Source organism: Poecile atricapillus, chromosome Z (assembly GCF_030490865.1).
Source record: "Poecile atricapillus isolate bPoeAtr1 chromosome Z, bPoeAtr1.hap1, whole genome shotgun sequence".
In the NCBI taxonomy this organism is placed as follows: domain Eukaryota; kingdom Metazoa; phylum Chordata; class Aves; order Passeriformes; family Paridae; genus Poecile; species Poecile atricapillus.
The window spans coordinates 122,521,625-122,542,279 of NC_081289.1; the positions used below are offsets into that span (position 1 = coordinate 122,521,625).

At 37.6% G+C, this 20,655-nt stretch overlaps 1 protein-coding gene across 1 annotated transcript in view; it reads right to left on the reverse strand.

The window, feature by feature from the left end:
* Window positions 1-20,655, reverse strand: part of AP3B1 (adaptor related protein complex 3 subunit beta 1) — a 156,924-nt gene that overhangs the window by 22,787 nt on the left and 113,482 nt on the right. The window contains exons 23-24 of the mRNA XM_058865381.1: window positions 7,786-8,017; window positions 4,853-4,937 (exon numbers count right to left, since the gene is read on the reverse strand). Coding sequence (XP_058721364.1) covers window positions 4,853-4,937; window positions 7,786-8,017 — 317 coding nt within the window. The remainder of the gene's footprint in view (window positions 1-4,852; window positions 4,938-7,785; window positions 8,018-20,655) is intronic.

A 20,655-nucleotide genomic window follows, 5' to 3' on the forward strand; every position in this document is an offset into this window, starting at 1 on the left:
CAACTGACTACTTTAGAGTAATGAAATAAAGAGAAGAGTACCAGATTGTTTGTCTTACATCTATAAGCAACTTGGTGATCTGCTGATAAAGCACTAGGGAAGGAAACAGCAAGAAAAAAGTGAAAATGCAAGTGACAGTGATGTGAAGACAATCCTGCATCTCTAACATTAGCTTTTAATATATTCCACAATATATTCCACGACATAATTTTAATCAGATGCCTTTGTGCAAGTATCTACACCTGAATGCATGCTTGCACTCAAATACTGACTGCTATCCAACAAACCCTCTTCATTTACTGTGCTTTGTAGGTAGTTCTGCTTGGGAAGATTTCTACATCAACACAGAGTGAAGTAAGTGAATTTCATGCTGCAAAAAATCTCTTCCTTTGAAAATAAAATTCAGAGCAAAAGCTTCTACAATAAGATGGAACCTGCAGAAACAGACTGAACAAAGTTTTTAAATCTCATTCACAAAATTTACTTAATTTAAGAAATTGCTAGCTTCTTTCTGCTACACCAAACTCTTTTGGATTAATCAACAAAATGTTTTCTTTATATAGTAAGGACAGTTGAGATGAACAGACAACTTCCTTTTTCATCAGTGTAACAACTGTATAAGAGTATGCACTCTCCTCATCAGGAGAGGGTCCTTCTGATGACACTGGGACATTAATAAAGGCCAATATAAGGTAACCAGTTAAAAACCTCTGTCATGTCACACTATTTTCCAATTACCTAATTATTTTGAAAAATAATGAAAGGTGTGGAAGCTGTTTTCATTCGATTACTCTTTCTTCTTGGGAGCTCTGATTGTGTTCTTTGCACTTAAACCTTAAGAAAACTGGGGAGAGACATACAAAACCGAAACTAGGGAAAGAGATGCATGGCATGGACATCTCCCCTACACCAAATAGTTTCAGAGAAAGCTGAACAACTCCCTCTGTACTTTTCAAAAGAACAGAAAAAAGAAGAGAACAGCTTCTCCATAAATCAATTTTATCTTTAAAGCTGTGGTTCTTTAATGGTTTTGGGCACAACTAAGATAATTTGTAAAAAGAGGATTAAAATAATAAGAAAGAAAAGGTAAAGACAAGCTTTCTTCTCCAGCTTCCAATGCTGTAAAAAGGACATCTCCCCTTCATTTTTAGTCACCCATCATACCTACAAGGAATTGGAGATTTGCCTACTGAGTTATACAAGCACGAACAGGAATTCATAACACTAAATACATACATAAAAAATAGAGTAAGGGCGTGAATATGCTGTAACTCTCTGTCTCTATAACCTTCCTTGTCCGTCATCTCAAGGGATTCAAGTATTTTCATTCAAGGGATCCAGGGCCAAAATTCTGACATGGAAAAGCTCCCAAATCTTTGTTCAGATATCTCAAAAAACTAGTAAGCTGAGAGAAAGACTTCAGAGTATCTGAAAAGTAGAGACATGCAAGACAATAAAGATAACACAAGTGGTAGGATTCTTGAAATGGTGAACACTAGGTGCTCAAGGATTCAAGAAAAGACACTGATGTGGAAATCTTTAAGATCTGACATGGGAGAAAAAAAGTAGTAGTTCCACAGTCAGCAGAATATGGCAGATAGTCTGTTATACCTAGGATCCATTCCAAGCTGTTCTCTGCTCAGCTGATGCCTACCTGCTTAGCTAAAGGCTTAGGTCTCTTACTCAGATGGTGAATATACTAAAATTTAACTATAATTCAACAAGTTAGCAACATACCTTGCATGTGAGTAAGCCAATAACAAATTACTTCAAACTTCTAAGCTGTGTATATACTGCTTGCAAAATGAGAACAAAGTGACACAAAAACAAAGATCAACATTCAAAAAATCTTCTAGAAGGCAAAGTTCCTCCATTTATTCCACTTTAACTTTCTGCTTGAGAGGCATTATCATGCAGAACACCAGTGTGTCTGAAATAGCTGCCTCTGCAAAGAGGTGGCACAAGAAAAATAACAATGAAGAGATGTTCCCCTTACAAATACATGCTGTGAACATCCTAATACATATTCTAAATAAATGAATTAGGCACAGTTTTCAAGTTAAGGTGTTTCACCCCACTTTAATTAGATGTGTGATCTTGGTAAGGTTTGCTTACCAAAAATAGTATTTGAGAGGCAGGTCTTTCAAAACTGATTCCTTCAAACCTCTATATTGCAGTTTCTCCTTCATTGTCCTTGACTTGTACAACATATTTAGAAAAAGATCTAAATATTTTATAACTCATGTTAGTTTTTTTTGTTTATACAGTTTATATTTATCAAACCACTAGTACCCCTAAGCAGAAGAGTAGTGTTTGCTATGCAAAACACACAGTCCATGATTGGCATCTAAGACCAATTGATCTACCCATTACCACTACGTCCCTACCCCCACAAGCTTTACTACAAAGCTATTGATTTAAACACTGCCGATCGGTTTCCATTTTCTGATTTTGGGCAGGCCAATTAAGAAAGTGAGTAATTGTGATTACACTGCTTCAGGATCAATTACATTTGATGCAAGATAAAGTGCTCCTCTTAGAACAATGTAAAGAAAATTCTTATGATCAGGAACACTTTATTGCTGAACATGCTTCTAGCAAAAATACAAAATAACTGACAACATCTTTCACAGAGATACGTTAATAGGAAATACGAGAATATAGACACCTTTGTGTGCACGTTATTTCAACTACATTTTGACAAACTTCTAGAAGTCATTCCTTCTTTTGGATAAAAGCTTTTTAAAAAGTATAAGTTACAGAGCCTTCAGCTGAGTTCTTTGAGACATTGCTCCCAAAACACCACACTACACAATTTCTGCAGTGATACTGAAGATCAGTAGGATTTTGAATAAAATACGTTTTTAGTGTAAAATAGCAAATTTAACACAAATAACATTTTACCTATTTTTATACTATTTTCTAGGAACTAATGGCAAAGAAACAAGTCCCTATCAATTAGCAAAGAAACAAAGTAAGCAATTCCTATTCTTAATTTAATTTTAAACTTAGCTTGAGAGCTTTGTCATTGGACTCACATTGTCTAAATCATTAAAATGAATACACCACTGAGGTCTGAGGCAAATCTATTTACAGTGATGTTACTCATAGTCTGGTTGGTGTTCAGGAATATTGATCTGTCTTGTTTGTCTAATAGGAAAATAATAAACAATTACTAGGCAATGTTGGAGAAAGTAATCAGTTTTTATATATCACTAATACAGCAGACCTCCCAAAACATAAAGGTGATGATCTGCATAAAATCAATGTGTTATGCTACATTGCTTATCCTCATCACTGCTGAGATTCCTAGCAATAAATGGTGTAAGTTAAAAATCAAATCATTGGTAGACTGAAAACATATACTTGAAGGAAAAATATCTGCTTTATTTAAAAAAGAATGCTTCTGCTTGATAAACTGAGCATATACTATTTAAAAAACCTCAAAATGTATTTAGATAAAGAGAGTCAAAGTCTATTGAAGCAACTGTGAAATTTCACAGCCTACAAGGGAAACTCCTTTCCGAACAAACATCAGGCAATCATTTAAAGCTGTTTCCAAATTCCAGCAAACAGCATACAGAACAGCTATAACAGTGTGACGTGCTTAAACTACATGCTGCAGACATTTTGCTGGGAGTACAAATATGTGTAAACCGACTGTGCAAGAGCATTCACTGTACAGGGAGAAGTTTGAGAAATGGAAAGAAAGAAATCCAATAGTAAAACCTCCTTGCCCCTAGAACAAGAAATGTTATTTTAGCAGTAGTACTTTAGGAGTCACTTGGGTACATCTCTATTGTTAGGATTTTCATGCTATCTTCAATAACCTGTCAGTTGAACAAGCTGTGCTTACTAGCAGTACACTAAAATTGCTACAGAAATTTTCTAAAGGAAGAAGGATGGAACTTTCACAAAGGGATTCCCTTAAACTAAATTGCAGCAATGTGAATGTCTATTCAATATCCCTCTTTTTCTGCTGAATATTGAAAGCTGAGCTTCTTCCAACAAAGCATGTAAATAATCCATTATTTCAAAATATATATATATGTATGTATGTATATCTATAAAATATAAAATTGTGCAGATCTGTGTAGTACTTTTGCACAGTTTAAAACACCACATCAACCTGAAAAGCTCCTAAAAAAGGTGTTAGTTTTCTCCCATCCATTCTTTCCCAGTGCTGGGACATTGCTCATGTAAATTACCTGGGTTTCAAACATTAGTTTGTACCAGAATTCTCAGTGTGTGAATGGATTTCCCACTAACCTAGGATGTAGAAAGAAGACCTTGCATGCTCCAATAACCACACAAAAAATGTAGATCAGGTATGTTGGACAGTATTTAGCAGGCCAGCCTGTTACTTGGTTTCATTCTCACTATTGATTTAAAAGAATCTACAGCATGAGGAACAAAGTTCTTTGGCGGGCAAATTTTGGGGTTGTTTTCAGGCAGTCATGTTACAATGACCACAAGCAGCCATAATAAAGACTTAGGGTAGTAAAACTGCTCACACTATGTGCCGTTTTGACTTGCTGTTTCTTACAAGAAGAACACACACAAAACAGTACAGCAGAATAGTCAGACATGACTGCTCCTTTCAAGACAGTGTTAACAAGAAGAATCCCAAGAAGAATGAGACAAAAAAGAAAAGCTTCTGAAAGTAAAACTGAACACTAATAATGTGCTATTTCTCTTAAAACATCCTGGATATATATAATGTTGTAAATTTTGTTTAATTCTTTGAATATTTAATAAAATACTGAGTCCAATACCACTAAATAGACTTCCAGTGAGCACTACTTTTACCTTCCAGAAGCAAAAATTTACCCTCCCCCTCCCAAGAACTTACCATAACTGGAAACTGGCTGTCTGGGTAGAATCACAGAAGTCGATACCCACTGTAGCAGTAATGGATCCTCCAGGCTCAAGACACTCTGCATGAAGAGATTTTTAACAGGTGAAGTACCCATGCAAGGCCAACAGAAGATGTCAGATGTAACCCCCTGAAACTTCACATAATGAAAACCCCCAAAAAGCTCTGTAAGAAAAAATCCAATAGTTGTAGTTTTATTACAAGTAGGTATCATTGAAATGTCACACTTGCATGTTTAAGCATCCTGGATTCCCCCTCCCACGCAGTTAATGCACATGAAATGTTGCCATTTCAGTCTTAGAGCCCCATCAACAAAATAATACCTTGGATTAGAAAAGCAAGAAAAGGAAAATTATTTACAGAAAATAAATATATATTGAAGTGACATTCTTGTAATTGTCCACAGATTCAGCACTGAGATTTCATTTTCAGTAACACTGGTTTGCAGGTTTAGTTAGTAAATAGCAAAACACAAGAAATTAAATCTACATTAACACATATCGTAATGGAAAATAAGCCAAACTTTAACTACTTCTTAATTACTGTGGTTTACTTGTATCTCCACATTCCACTTGCATTAGTTGGAAGTTGGAAGGGTGAAGAAAAATTATGAACACTTAATGGAGAATCACTTTGTGCTATACAAGCAGTGCAGACTGAGACACCCTTGGCAGTGAAGATATCAAGAGACATCCTTATTCTTAGATTCTTGGCTAAATCACTACACTGTTTCCCTAATGTTGTAGAGATAAAGCTTTCATTAAAGGCTTTTCCTTGTAAGCTCTTTCTTTACATAAGAAAAACCAAGCATTGAAGCAGACTTTGTCTTCTCAAGATTATAACAAAGAGCTGAAAGCATGCTTAAAAGAGAGGAATTAAAACAAAAAGGATTAGGCAAGCAGAAAAATGTCTGATTTCCAGATTATTCACAATGTATCTAATGCTTTTCAGGAACTGAAAGCAGAAAGCTGCTCCATGACAAAATGTAATAAAATTTAACAATTTCAAGACTAAATCTGTAAAAATACAGAAAACATGTAGTTAATGGTGGTGGCTAAAGTCTAAACTTACACTAGGAAGTGAACAGAAAACAAAGTATTCCAAGGAGTCTGTTTAAAGCATTGAAAAATGACAGGCTCCAGATGAAATTCAGATCAAAAGAATTAACTTTACCAAAGCCTTTGAGCTTAATGTTTTCAAAGGGAGTTTCAAACACACTTAGGTACAACAAAATGTTTTACACAGGGACTTGGGTGAAATAATTTGAACCATTTCTACTGGAAGAATCAGGACAATTGACAACAGTAACTTCAGTGACTGAGGCAAAACTAGACTTATACTCCAGCAGGAGTACCTGTCTACACTGACTCTCCTTCTATTGAGTCTGCTAGGTAAATTACAGGATATGTTTTCCAAACACTGGTAGCACAAAATGTAGTAAGAACAGGGTTTATAGACTTAGTTCTATATCAAATGACAAAGAATACAGAAAATTTGCATTCAAGCAAGAAAAATAACATTTTTGGAAGAACTATAGATGATGGATAGCTTATTTTCTGCAGAAGAAACCAACAGCTCTGCAGGACAGATACCACAATATCTTTCTTGGAGAAACGAATACTTTAAAGGGTAGGATTGCTTTGTGGAGCTCAATGAACTTGAAGTGGATAATTTATTAATTCCACTTTTTTCCCCCACGTTTTTATGTGAGACAAGTGAATGCTACTGTTAATTGACTGTTATTGTGGGTACAGTATCTCCTGATTTATAGCATTACTAGATTTCTACTTGTTAGCCTTTGTGCTTTATTTCTTCAAATGTTTAGAGGTAGGGATATAAAATAAAGCTCATCAGCAAAACTTACTTGACATCTCAATTCTGAGCTGGACTTGGTTTGAAGAATTAGCAGTAAAATGTTCACTTAAAAAATAAAAAACTAATAGAGTTCTAAAAGTGACTGCCTTGATCAAGTATGTATCATTACAAAGATGCAAATGTTGTTATATTAATTTTAACTCTGAAATAAATTACAGCACTGAGCAATTGCATTTGCAATGTACACCAGCTATTTGGTGTAAATCTGTATAATCTTTTGTATGTTAAAAAAAAAAAGTAGTTCAATAGTTTAGAGCTATTTAACACAAACATCTTAACAACTGAAAGCAAAGAATACTCTTTAGTTCACTGTTGTGCTTTAGGAACATGTTCCTGTGTTCTTCTATCATGATACAAATTCACATAATAATGTAGCTTGTTGAAGGAGAAGAATTTGTACTATGAAACAGAGACACCTCTGTTCCTTCTGACTACACCACAACGTCCTAAAGAACTACTGAGAAAAGAAAACAGGTTGTGTACATAGGTATTACTCCTGAAAAAAACTTGCTGTGATCTGTGCTCTTTCTCAAGTTTTATACTCTTTTCCACAGACAGAAATGTAGCAAAAAAACTATCCTGATTAGAAAGTAAAACAATTTATTCTAAGCAGACACACTTTGTGGAACTATGGCATGTACAAGCTAAACTAAACATACATTTCCACTCTACTCTCATAAGCTCACAAGGAAAAAATGACAGTGCTCTGAGCCATCAGTATAAATAATACATTAACAGATTGATTTCAAGCTCTGTAAGAAAATAATTATGAATATAAAATCAAAACCTCATTTTTAATAGAAGCCCATAATAGCCAGTCTAAAATAAGACAGTGAGAGAATCAAAGTTTGTAGGGATGCAGAAAGATTTTGTCCTAACAAGCAGATAGTTGATGAGTGTGTGCATGTGTGTATATCCACACCCCCTGCTCATGCACATACATGAGTATACATGTAACTATGCAAAACCACTTTCCTGTATTAGAAACTTTGGTGAAGATTAAGAGTGTGTTTTTTAACATAGGATATGGTTACCTATTGGATTAAACTCATGCATCCTCATGCCTGGAGGTAATTTCTTCTCCCCAATGTGAATATTCTCTATCTTCTGATCAGTTGTGTTTGTTACTGTCACTTGCACAGGTACCATACGATCACCAAAAATGCCTGGCTGTCTTGAGAAGTGATAATGAGCTGCTAATCCTTTCCCACTCATTCGATGAAGCAGCTCATGTGTTTTTGTTGGCACAGAGACTTGCATAGTGACCTGTTAGATACAACACAGTAGTTAGGAAATGCTGTAAGTCAAGACAGTAAAAATGACAATTGAATATTGCATTTTTCACGCAGTTAGAGCACCTGCTTTTGAGTTGGAATTTTAGTGAACCAGAAAAATGTAAGGACATATTGAAATGCATAAGCAAATTGCAGTAATAGACACCAGATAAGAGAGCCTAAAAGCGTTTCTGGTGCTGAAAATATCTTTGTCATATCCATCTCACTTTCCACTATAAAACTGTTTTCAATTATTTAGCTTTACAGTTAGCTATGACATTATCACATTTTTTTAAGAGTTACAGTTAAATAGTTGTTGTAGTTACAGTTGCTTTTTTTCCAAGAAACATTCTATGCATCAGCATTCAAGGGTATTCCCAAGCTCACTGTGGAAAGTGAAAGTACAGTGAGAGATTGTCTTCTGTTTCTCTTGTTAAAACCACAAAAATTGTTGTCTAGTAATTACACTGGTGAAATAGTAAAAACATAGTTATATAGAGCAGAAGGGTGCTGACACTTTTTAAACAGTCTTGCTGCTAGAAGCAACAAGAAAAATCCCAAGGATATTTCAGTCCATTCTATCCTGCAGAAATAGCATGATAAAAAAGACATTCAGTGTGCATTCCAAGATACTACTGACAAGGAAATCATGAGTACAAAAGTAAGGCATATACAGAAATAAGCAGACAAGTGAATTTGAATTCTTTACACATGTTTTAAGGAAAGATCAGGGTAATTTCAAACTGTATTTATTAAAAAATGAGCTGTGACATCACACAGACTTACAGCTAACACAAAATGAATGGAAAAGGTATAATTTGTATGGACTTTCATAGTTACTGAAAATTCAAAACAACTTTGAAAAGTAGTCACAAACTTTCACAGACTAATAGTCTGCTTAGTTGCCTTGAAGTAACAGACAAGGTCAAACTCTTAACCCCTCAGTTGTCAAGAAATAATAAAGGAAATACTTTGAATAATGAATATCTTATTGGTACACAGATGGAGACAATAACAGTAAGAGGTTATTAGCAGTCAAATTAGCATGTTATTTAAATCATTACTCAAATAATGAACAAAAGTCAAGTTTTAAGATGGAATTTAAATCTGAAGTTTAAGCTTAGCCTCTAACTTTAAATATTCAATTCAATTTAAGAAGGATATGCGTAAGAGAAAAGTTATTTCATGAAATGATTCTCCCATTTTACATTAATAAGTTTAGGATATATGTTTAACTCATGCTAACACAAGTATTTTGAAGTACACTAGCTTCTTTGTGCTAACTTATGGTTGGTTTTTTTAATAGTACTTATTAATAAGAATGAAAACACAAAAAGTTGTCAGATGTCCATCATGTAGATATACAGAATCACAGAACCACCAAGGTTGGAAAAGATCTGTGTCCAACTGTTTACCCAGCCCTGCCATCTTCAGCAAACCATGCTCCTAGATGGCACACCCACATGCTTTCTGAAGACTCCTACGAATGATGATTCCACCACTTCCCTGGCCAGCCCATTCCAATGCCTGATAATTCTTTCAGTGAGGAAATGTTTCCTAATACCCAACCTAAACATCCCCTGGCACAACAGGAGGCCATTTCTATTATTTACCTGGGAGAAGAGGCCAACCCCCACCTCGCTACACCCTCACCTGTACAGAGTGATAAGGTCCCTCCTAAGCTTCCTTTTCTCTAGGATAAAATCCCCAGCTCCCTCAGCTGTTCCTCACCAGACTTGTGCTCCAGACCTGTGCCCAGCTCCTCTTCTGTGAACTTGCTCCAGCACCAGAATGACCTTCTTGTAGTGAAGAGCCCAAAACTGAACACAGATGTGGCCTCACCAGTGCCCACTACAGGGGGACAATCCCTGCCCTGCTCCTGCTGGCCACACCATTGCTGATCCAGACCAGGATGCCATTGGCCTTCTTGGCCACCTGGGCACACCCTGGCTCATGTTCAGCTGCTGCCACCAGCACCCCCAGGTCCTTTCCAGCCACTCTGCCCCAGCCTGTGGCACTGCCTGGGGTGGTTGTGACCCAAGGGCAGGACCCAGCTCTGGGCCTTGCTGAACCTCACATCATGGGCCTCAGCCTTTTGGACCTCTGTCTTTTACAAAGCTGTGTTTGCTGGGCCAGATCCCCTGGTTGTCCTGCATGTGCTGCATGATGGCACCCAGGATGAGCTGCTCCAAAATGCATACACACGGAGAAAAAAATCTCACTATACTTACATTGTAACACTGATTCAAGTTTTACTGAATCCTCTCTGTGATTTTTAGAGATTTTAATCTATGTCTATGCCCCCTTCAGCATTACTTCTTGTTTCAGTAATAAAAAGCTTGTGAGCCCATTCACTTTTATTTTCAACATCATACTATACATAGAAGCAAAAATGCAAAGGACAATCAGAATAATGACATTATGTTTAAGTCATCTTTCTTTGTACAGAACATTAATTTTCACTTGCATTTAATGTGGTAGTACTAGAAATAAATAAAACATACATATGTTGAACAAAACAATTTAATTCTGGAAAATTAGAATTTTCAAAGCCTCTCCTTGCTACCTAGGATTTTGAGCTGACAAAGGCTGATGTGACTGTAATGTGATGTATTTAACAGCTGCATCAGTCTGGGAAATAATTTATTGTTCTAATTCTAAAATTTTTAATGCAGTTGCGATGAAACCCATGGGGCAGGTACCTGCAATCATTCTGGGGTTAAAATAAAACCACACAGAGTTAAGAGAACAAGAAGCATCTACTAACCAGGAGATAATCTCCTACAAATCTTACACAGCATATGTTTAAATAATAGAAGTCGTTTGTGTACCTTTGGATGGTTTATGAAAATAACCAATCAATTCTGCAGACACAACATTATTTCTAAAGGAAATCTATGTGACTCATGATGCCTGCAGATACACAGAGACAAACCACACATATTTTATCAGTTTATTACAGTAAGCAAATAAGCGTGGAATGAGAGTGCACATAACTGTCTACTTAACGCTTACTGAAACATTTATAAGAGCTGTTATCTCCCTAATAACAGACAGACAGTGTGCAATTTTAGAGAGGAGAAAAGCTTCATATTTTTTAACACTTCACTAAAAAGTAACTGAAGAGTGTAAAATGAAAAATACTCTGTGCAGTTAGCTGGTAATGGACCATATTATCAACTCAAGTTAGATTTATAGGATACAAACTAGTCACTAATAGTTATTTTATGACAGAGCGTGTCTGCTTTTTTGGGTTTAGATTATTAAGATTAAACTTGCAAAACTTTTTTTCTACAGCTGTTTAGAAAGACAGTAAAAAAATTTAAAATATTGACTGCCCTCCCACTCCATTTTGACTGAAAGCAACCACATGTAGGAACTCAACAGTGATACCATATGGTTACACTATCTTGATACCAGTCAGACTGGCCAAAAGGCTGAATGCACATGTTGAAAGATAATTCATCACCCTAAAAGAACTGAAAGTTTTTTTAAACTAGCTCTTGTATAAGAGCAAGAGCAACATTAGGATTTTGCCACCCCCCACCCCCCCATCATGGGGAAAAAATGGGAAAAGTGTAAGATCACTGATAATAGTAGTTGTGACTTGCTATATCACAACTGAGCTGACTAGTTGCAAACCAGAATCTTCCCAATATGAACATGTGAGCGTTTTGCCAGCTCAGTAAGTCTTTATTAATTAAGCTTACATTGATATAAAAAACTATTTTCCATAATTATTTAAAGTAAAAAGCACTACATGGTTTATTAAACCTACTACAGAAAAGAGAGGCGGACATACATTCCTGTCTGAAGCACCACAGAGTCAAAAATAATCAGAATGGTTTGAGAGGGACCTTAAAGAAGCATTGTTACTATTAATACTATTTTTACTACAGACACAAAATTCTGTTTGTTTTCTTTTGTATTTGTTCCTTAGTTTAAAAGTCCTGCAATAATGAACATAGACTAATTCTTGATCCTAGTTCATAAGTGTACATACGTTTGGATAAAACATGCATTATTGAAAAAAAAGTTTGCTTCTAAGGATAATGAAAATTATAATTCTATTCCTCTAATTTAAATTCTGTTAAAGCAGTGGACTACATAATTTAATCTAAGTAATCCTCCTACTGGCAATATCCATGACATAATCCAAGAATTACCTACTGAGCTGTGAGAGCTATAATCTCTCTCTCACTCATGGTGAGGTTATGCTCCAGTAATTCTGCAACAGCTAAGAAGAGAAGGACTATCACACAGCCCAGCCACATTTACATGATCTTTCAACTGAAGCCATGAGAGCACTTAACTATAATTTCTTAATATTAGTAGAAAAATGGAAAAACAGAAAAACGAAAGTCAACCACTGGCAGGAAACATGACCTTTTGCTCAATTAACAGTTACATATCACTCACAGTCACAAGGTAATGTGTCCCTTATACAGCTCTTACAAAAATAATTATTAATTCCTTAAAAGGTAAAGTGCAAGCAAAGAATGTCAGCATCCTAGTCTGCATTATTTCAAGAGGCTGTTGGAAATCTCAACATTACAGCATACCTAAGTCACAAAAATAAGGACTGTCAAAGTAATAACAGAATTCCCCTTACAGGGAGCAAGGAAACCAAACAAGCAAGGAAGCTAGCTCCTATTTTGTACAATCTAAGAAAAGCAACTGGATACTGTTATTTAATTTGGGCTAATTTATCTAGACATCAGACACCGAAGGACATATGTTGAAGTCTGAAGACACTTTCCATCAAAAGTGCAATTAAGTGCTCTATATATACTAAATACCTTCTAAAAGCGATGTCTGCTAGGAACACCAATTTCTAATACATCCTAACTCCCTTCTTTTTGCATTGTCACCAACTTTGAGGCTCCACACTTCCCTTAATTATTAATGTCAATGAGGCTAATTGAAAATTACCATATCAATGATCACTATCTTCAAACTGTTAGTGGTATCAGACAATTTCAGACATTATAAAATGAGTTCCAAAAATTCTTACTTGATTTCGATATTGATAGATTAATACTTTCGTCTCCAAAACCTTGCAAGAAAAATAAAACTCAAAAGAAATAAAACCCAAAACTTCTCAAATAGCTTCTGCTGATTTTTAAATCACCCAGAGATGGATCTCAAACAAAAGACTGCTTTTATTATGCTGCCCATTGTCTGCCTCTGTAAAGCTGCTAAAATTAATGGGTTTCTCTGCCTTTTTTGTTTTTCTATTGTAATATTTGTATGGTCTCAAATCATCCTTTCAAAAAGAATCATGTGCTCAAGGTAACAACAGAACGGCTTGGATTGGAAGGGACCATAAAGATCAAGTTCCAATGTGCCTGCCAGGGGCAGGCACACCTTTCACTAGGTCAGGTTGCTGAGAGCTCCATCCAACCTGGCCTTGAACACTGCCAGGAATGGGGTATTCACAACTTGACTTGACAACCTGTTCCAGTGTCTCACCACCCTCACAGAACAGAATTTCGTCCCAATATCTAATCTTAACCAGCCTTCTTACAGTTTGAATCCATCCTCCTTGTCCTGTGAGTGCACGCTCTTGTAATACGTCCCTCTCCATACTTTTGGTAGGCTCCCATCAGGTACCAGAAGGCTGCAATTAAGTCACTCCAAAGTTTCCTCTTTTCCATCCTTTCCTCATAGGGGAGGTGCTCCATCCCTCTGACCATCTTGGTGGCCTCCTCTGGACTCACTCCAGCAGGTCCAGGTCCTTCCTGTGCTGGGACCCCAGAGCTGATGCAGCCCTGCAGGTGGGGTGTCAGCAGAGCAGAGCAGAGGGGCAGAATCCCCTCCCTGGCCCTGCTGCCCACGCTGCTCTGGATGCAGCCCGGGACACGTTTGGCTCTCTGGGCTGGGAGTGCCCATGGCTGGGTCATGTCCAGCCTCTCACCCACCAGCACCCCCAAGCCCCTCTGGACAGGGCTGCTGTGATGTGTCCATCCCCCAGCCTGTGCTGGTACCAGGGCTGCTCTGACACAGGTGGCTGCTCTGACACAGGTGCAGCACCTTGCACTTGGTCTTGTCATGAGATTTCCATGGCCCCTCACCTAGAGCTTGTCCAGGTCCCTCTAGATGGCATCCTGTCCTTCAGATGTGGCAACTGTACCACTTCACTTGGTGACATCTGCAAATTTGCTGAGGGTGTATTTGTTCCCTTTGTGTATGTCATTAATGAAGATAGTAAATAACACCAGTCCTTGAGTGACACCACTTTGTCACTGATGTCCACCAAGACTCTGAGATGCTGACCATCACCCACTGAATACAGACATTCAAATACTTTCTTATCAATCTAATTGTCCACGCACCAAGTTCATGGTTAGACAGAGGGGGAGGCAAAATAGGGAGAGCAGGAGGGCAGGATGAAGTGGGCCCAAAAACACAGGGACGTCCACTTATCCCTTTATCCCATTTCATACCTGGATCCCACCTTTTCCCCACACCCCACTTCATCCGAGTCTGCCCCCTTATAGGGTAAGTTATCCTTATGGGATAAATTCCATTATCCCAGTCTCCTCCCTTTATCCCAGCTTCTCCTATTTGTAGTAGACTGTCAAAGGCACTGGACAGAAGTCCAGTGAAATGATATTTGTAACCCTTCCCTTACCCACTGCTGCTGTCACCCCATCATAGAAAGCCACTGGCTTGGTCAGACAGGACTTGCCCTTCCTTCAGCCATGCTGGCTGTCCCAAGTCACCTGCCTGTCCTCCATGTGCCTTAGCACAGCCTCCAGGAGTTTCTGCTCCATCACCTTCCCAGGCACAGAAGCGAGGCTGACAGGTCAGCAGGGTCCCAGGGTCCTCCTTTCTACCCTCCTTAAAGATGGGTACCATGTTTCCCTTTTCCAGTCACCTGGGACTTGCCCTGAGTGCTGTGACTTTTCAAATGTCATGGAGACTGGCTTGGCAACTACATCAGCCAGTTCCCTCAGGACTCTGGGATGCATCTCCTTGGGTACATTCAGGTTCCTCAGGTGGTCACAAACCTCACTGTCTCTTACAGTGGGAGGGACTTTGCTCTCCCAGTCCTCATCCTGCTAGCCACCCAGTCAAGAGGTGTGGAAAGAGTTTCCCATTGAAGACTAAGGCAAAAGTTAAGTACCTCAGCCTCCGCTTTGTCTGTTGTTACCCATTCTTCAGTTTTCCGGTGTTGTTTATCCTTTGACCTTCCTTTTGTGGTTAACGTAGCTGTAGAAGCCCTTCCTGTTATTCTTTGTGTCCCTTGCCAGCTTCAGTTCCAGTTTTGTCGCCTTGGCCTTTCTCATCCCTTCCCTACACAACTGTGCTTCATCTCTAAACTCTCCCTAGGTCACCTGTCCTGGTTTCCACTGCCTGTGCACTTGCTTCTTCCCCTTAATTCTGACCAGCAAGTTCCTACTCAGCCATGCCGGTCTCTTGCCCTCCTTGTCCGATTTCTTGCTCCTGGGGATTGCCAGTTCTTGTGCTCTATGGAAGAGTTCCTTAAAGATCTGCCAGCTCTCTTCTACTCCCTCGTCCCTGAGGGCAGCCTGTCAGGGAATCCCCCTGACTAGGTTCCCAGAGGACTGAAAACTCTGCTTTCCTAAAGTTCAAGAGCCAGACTTTTACTCCTTACCCGACCCCTATCCCCCAGCCCTGCACACTCCACCAATGCACGACCCCTGCAGCCCAGGCTGCCTCCAGTCTTGGTGTCCCAGTTAGCTCACCTGCACTGGTGACCAACAGATCCTGTAACACATTCCCTCAGCAGGGCTGTCTGTCACCTGGGTCAGGATATTATGCTCCACACACTCCAGGAGTCTCCTGGATTGCCTACAGCCCTCCAAGCTACTTTCCCAACAGCTGCTGGGGTGGTTGAGCTGCTCCTGCAGGACAAGATCCTGCAGGCCCAATGCCTCCTGTGGCTGGAGCGGGAAGGTTTGGTCAATGGGCTCCCCTTGGTCAGGCGGCTGTAGCAGACCCCAGCCACAGGGTTCCCTTTGCTGCCTCAGTCTCTACTCCTACCCACAGGCTTTCCACCTACTTACAGATATAAGCTATGAATCTAACACTGATGAAAATCTTCAGTAGTACTAAATTATCTGTTTTCTAATACTTTTATACCCCTTAGACTTTTTCCTATGGTTTTCTTAAAACAGCATCAACTAGACAGAATTGCAGTTACTCAGTATCAATAGAAAGTATTGCTCTTTGATCAATATATACTATATATATAAAAAAAATATATAAATATATACTTTTATACACGATATAAAAGAACCAGAATTGGGCCTTAACCTCAACAGTAGAAAACTCTAGTAGTTCCATACCAAAAATCAAGAACTTCAAAACAAAGTGAGCACCTGTTCTGTGTAACTGGGGGCCAGTGAGACAGCTTGCATTTTGCATAAATAATAGAGCCTAAAGCTTTGTGTTACAGTAACACCTGGCTTTATTTGAGATTTGGCATCTTTGCCTTTTTCTTCTGCTGAACATAATGAATCACATGAATAACCCAATGAAAATATTAGTAAAATCTTTTAAAATGCCACATAAGAAAAAAATTCAGTAGCATCAAAATGGGAATATTCTCACAATTAAGTCAGAGTTATGAACAATCATGAAGAAAAGGCCTAAAGTCAGTCACATAATTATGGGATATAAACCTTGGTATAAATTCAGAAGTACACATTCTCCCCCAGAAGATCTGCTGGGATCATTAGTGGACTATAAAAAGGGCCAGATAAAATAGATACCAAGGAAAATTTTTTTGCAGTAACACTAACAGAAAATTCCTGCACTTAAACTGGTGAAATTCTTATCTGTGTACGGAATACCTCAAGATTTTCTATCCTTTTGTACTATGTATGCTTCCATGAGGTGAAAAGCAGATGGTCTGGTAGCTGATGCATATGTGAGACTTTCATCAAGCAGCACGAAACACTTAGTCATTAGGTGTTTCAAGGAAAAGGCATTCTCTTAAAACAAAACCAAGTAATTTACTTCAATTTAGTGATTCCATTCTTCCACTGACCACTAAACTGTCAAGTCTGAGAACTGCACTTTGGGACAAGGTTTAGTGGTGGCATCAGCAGTGTAAGGTTTGCAAATGGACACAATGGTCTTTTTCAACCTCAATGGTTCTCTGATTCTATGATTACCTGAAGTAGTTTAGGAGTTAGAAAAACAGGGTGTCAGCCTCACCTTGCATCCTAATTATGAATTTGAAATAGTAGACATTGCTAAGAAGGATTAATATAGATTTTGGCATTAAGTCTAAATGACTTCAGAGAAGTTCCTACAAATGGTTTCTAGTATATTATTTTGATTTTTGGCAAACAGCCAGTTCTTTAGAGACCTCTAAAGTGAAAACAATACTGAACCCTACTGGCCATAATGTATAATCTTACAGTTGTATTTATACAATAACAACTCCTGCATATTGATTCCTTTCAACAGAAGCATCTAGCTCAAATTTTTCCCCAGAAAAGGACATAATCTGTCAGGATAAATGTATAATATAACTGAAACACTTCTGCACAGTATTACCCACAAGCCAAAGTGAATTCTGCCTTTTAACACTATATTCAAAATCCAGTACAAGTATTTATGAATGCCAAAATGTAAATTACATCTTTACTACCTTCACATGACTACATCTGAACCTACGTTGTTGTCGAAGAATGCAACACGTTACTTTGGCTTGTATCAGGATGATCCTAATGCACACTAGACTACTCACAAGGACAAAAAACCTGAAATAAGCACTGAACTCACTGCACATAGACATCTGTATCAGCACTTCCTCAATGCAGGAGAAGAATCTCTATGTACCACACCACATCTCTTATACATGATATTGATGTGACAATTTTCTCCAAGTTTTATTTAATTATACACATAATATTTTAACCTAAACAAATCCATAGTCCTTAGACTGTAAAAAATTACAGCTGACCTGAGGCCATGTTAACAGTTTTTCTGCGTCTTGTTTTCCTCAAGCTTTCCTTAAGCTTTGTTTTCCATCCTTAAAAAGCAAGTAAAAAAATCATGCACTATTTAGTAGTCTGTTAGGCAATGAAGAAGTTTATTCATAACCAATTACTTGTTTGTTTAATTTTAACAGCACATTTCCATTTTTTTACTCAGAAACAAAAGCTGTGGTGTCAAATGACTTATTCATCCTTCACAATGACCTTTCACACTCATAAGAAGAAACACCACTCAATCTCACCCACACTGCTCAGAACAATGCAAGCAACACCAAGCACTGCAAGCTCCAGTCAAAAACTTCACCCCATGGATGTGTCTAATGAAGGCTCCACCGTACAGACACAGACTGTACTGCCTACTGAACACAGGCAGTAGCTGTGGCTATGGTTAAGGCCTTTAGGTATGTGGATGACTGATGGCAAATTAGGTAGGTAACTTTTTCTCATCTACTTTTGGAATTATCTTGGTCCTACTAATGTAAGGTATTACTGCTACTGCTGTCTAAGACTGACACAGATTGTTACCTCACTGAGCATAAATGCAGCAGCAGGAAGATTGTGACAATGACCATTTTTAAAACTTGGTTCATTTTAAAACATCTTGTAGTACACAAATGTATTTCACAGTTCAAATTTATGATACACGTAGCAGCCATACATTCTAATGCCGCTGGTGTTAGAAAGGTCCTTCAGTGTAAACAGTAGAATGATTTTTGTACATTTTTTCATAAAACATTCCAAAGTAATAATAGCTAAGTTTTACACAATCTTCCTTTTGCAGTCATGTAAATTGCACTATGGAACTAAAAGATATATTTTAGAATGCTTACAAATGTACTTTTACCCATTCTTCTGCCATTTTCAAATCAAGAACATAGATGTCAGGGACTAGAAACAACGAGCAACACTTGCAAACATATAAAGATGGAAATGTTTCTTAACCCAAGTGAATAGAAGTTAAAAACGAAAATTTTTATCAACTTTTCAGAAATCAATATTAATTATGAAGGTTCTAGAATGACTTTTTTTAGTCTTAGTATGTCAAGGCCCTGTTCACCAAGCCATCAGGAGAAAAGCATGTAAAATCAAGGTAAAAGACTGGACTAAAGCAAGATTTTAGAAACTCATATCTTTGATGGTACAGTGCTTAATCATAACACTATTCCACAGCCTTTTTAAAGAGTCTTCAGTCTCTCCAGTATCCTCTAGTGTCTGTGACACAGGAGGGCAGAAAACATTTCCGAATTATTCTGATTTGAGAACACAATGGCACATGGTTTACCAACCTTCTTAAAAACAATCTTAACGCATGTTTGGAGGTGGGTAACGGAAGGTGTCCCCTTCCTGCAACTGTTAGCAAGAACTTTTAGAGTACATTAAAATGCATCTGCATTGACATAATTTAAAAGATTCCAAGTCACCCCATTTTAACAACTGCAGTGTCATGTTGCATTTCACTTGCTTTGTACTGCTCACCTACAAGTCATGTGGCAACATACTATTAGTGCACAAAAGGAAAGATATGGCCTATTTGCAGTAACATCTGTCCACTATTTGAATTAGCCCCATGCTTAACTTTTACTTTCAATGATCAAATACTTATTCTCTCAAAAAAGCTTTAGTCTTAACATTTTTGGACAAAAATCTCAGTATTACAACTTGAATACTAGGTGTTTCATGCCTTGTTGTGATGATTTTCAAGTAAAAGTGCAGATGCAGTCCTACATGTATCAACCAAAACCTGATTATTTATTTTTTCAAGTATACCAAGCTAAAAAAAGAATCAAAATTTCAGCAATCAAGACATTTTGTTACTTAAAAAGCATTACTTCTATTTATATCGATATTTAACAAGAGGAATTTAATTTCAATTTATAGACTATCTAGATAGATATATGTGGAACTGGAATGACAATTTAAAATTATAAAAGATCCCTATGGTTTTTGGAGTCATCACTCTGTAAAAAAATCCAAAACTAACCAGTAATTTAAAAAACCCACATGCTATTCATAGATGTAGCTGAAGGAAGGAGGTTTCTAAAGAATTTTTACCGTAATAGCAGGAGTCTTTGAATGCAGAACTATGAGAGGTTGTATTTTGAATAATTGTACCTAAAGCTCAGCATTTTCCCTCCTATTCTGATGCACAGTCCTCAAAATACTCATCATAATCTCACAGTGTTGTGCTGCAGATGAAATGTAAGAAATCTTAACATCAGAAAACTCAGTTTTCCATGTTTCTCTATTTTATGTAAGATATGGGCAAAAAATTTAAAATATTATAACCTGCTGATCAGCAATTGCACAGATAGTTTAAAAAACAACTCGGCATACCTCAAAAAAGTAAGGTATTAGGCATACAGTTGTAATGAAGCTGAATTGACCATTATGTATATTTAATGTGTGTTACATTAACATGTATCAACAGCATTCCAGGTGACATATAAATTTATATTCTATTTCTATTAAAATTCTGGTTTTGCAGTTAAACAAACTTTGTCACTCGATCACCATTTACTGTGACTCTCAACACTGATTAGCATGTTTCTGGCATTTGCTGTGTTTCTGTCACTAAACAATGTCTTCTTTTAAATTCTGGTTCAGAATCACTGCTTTGACAACTACTGTCACTGTTCAAGGTCTGCACGAAGCT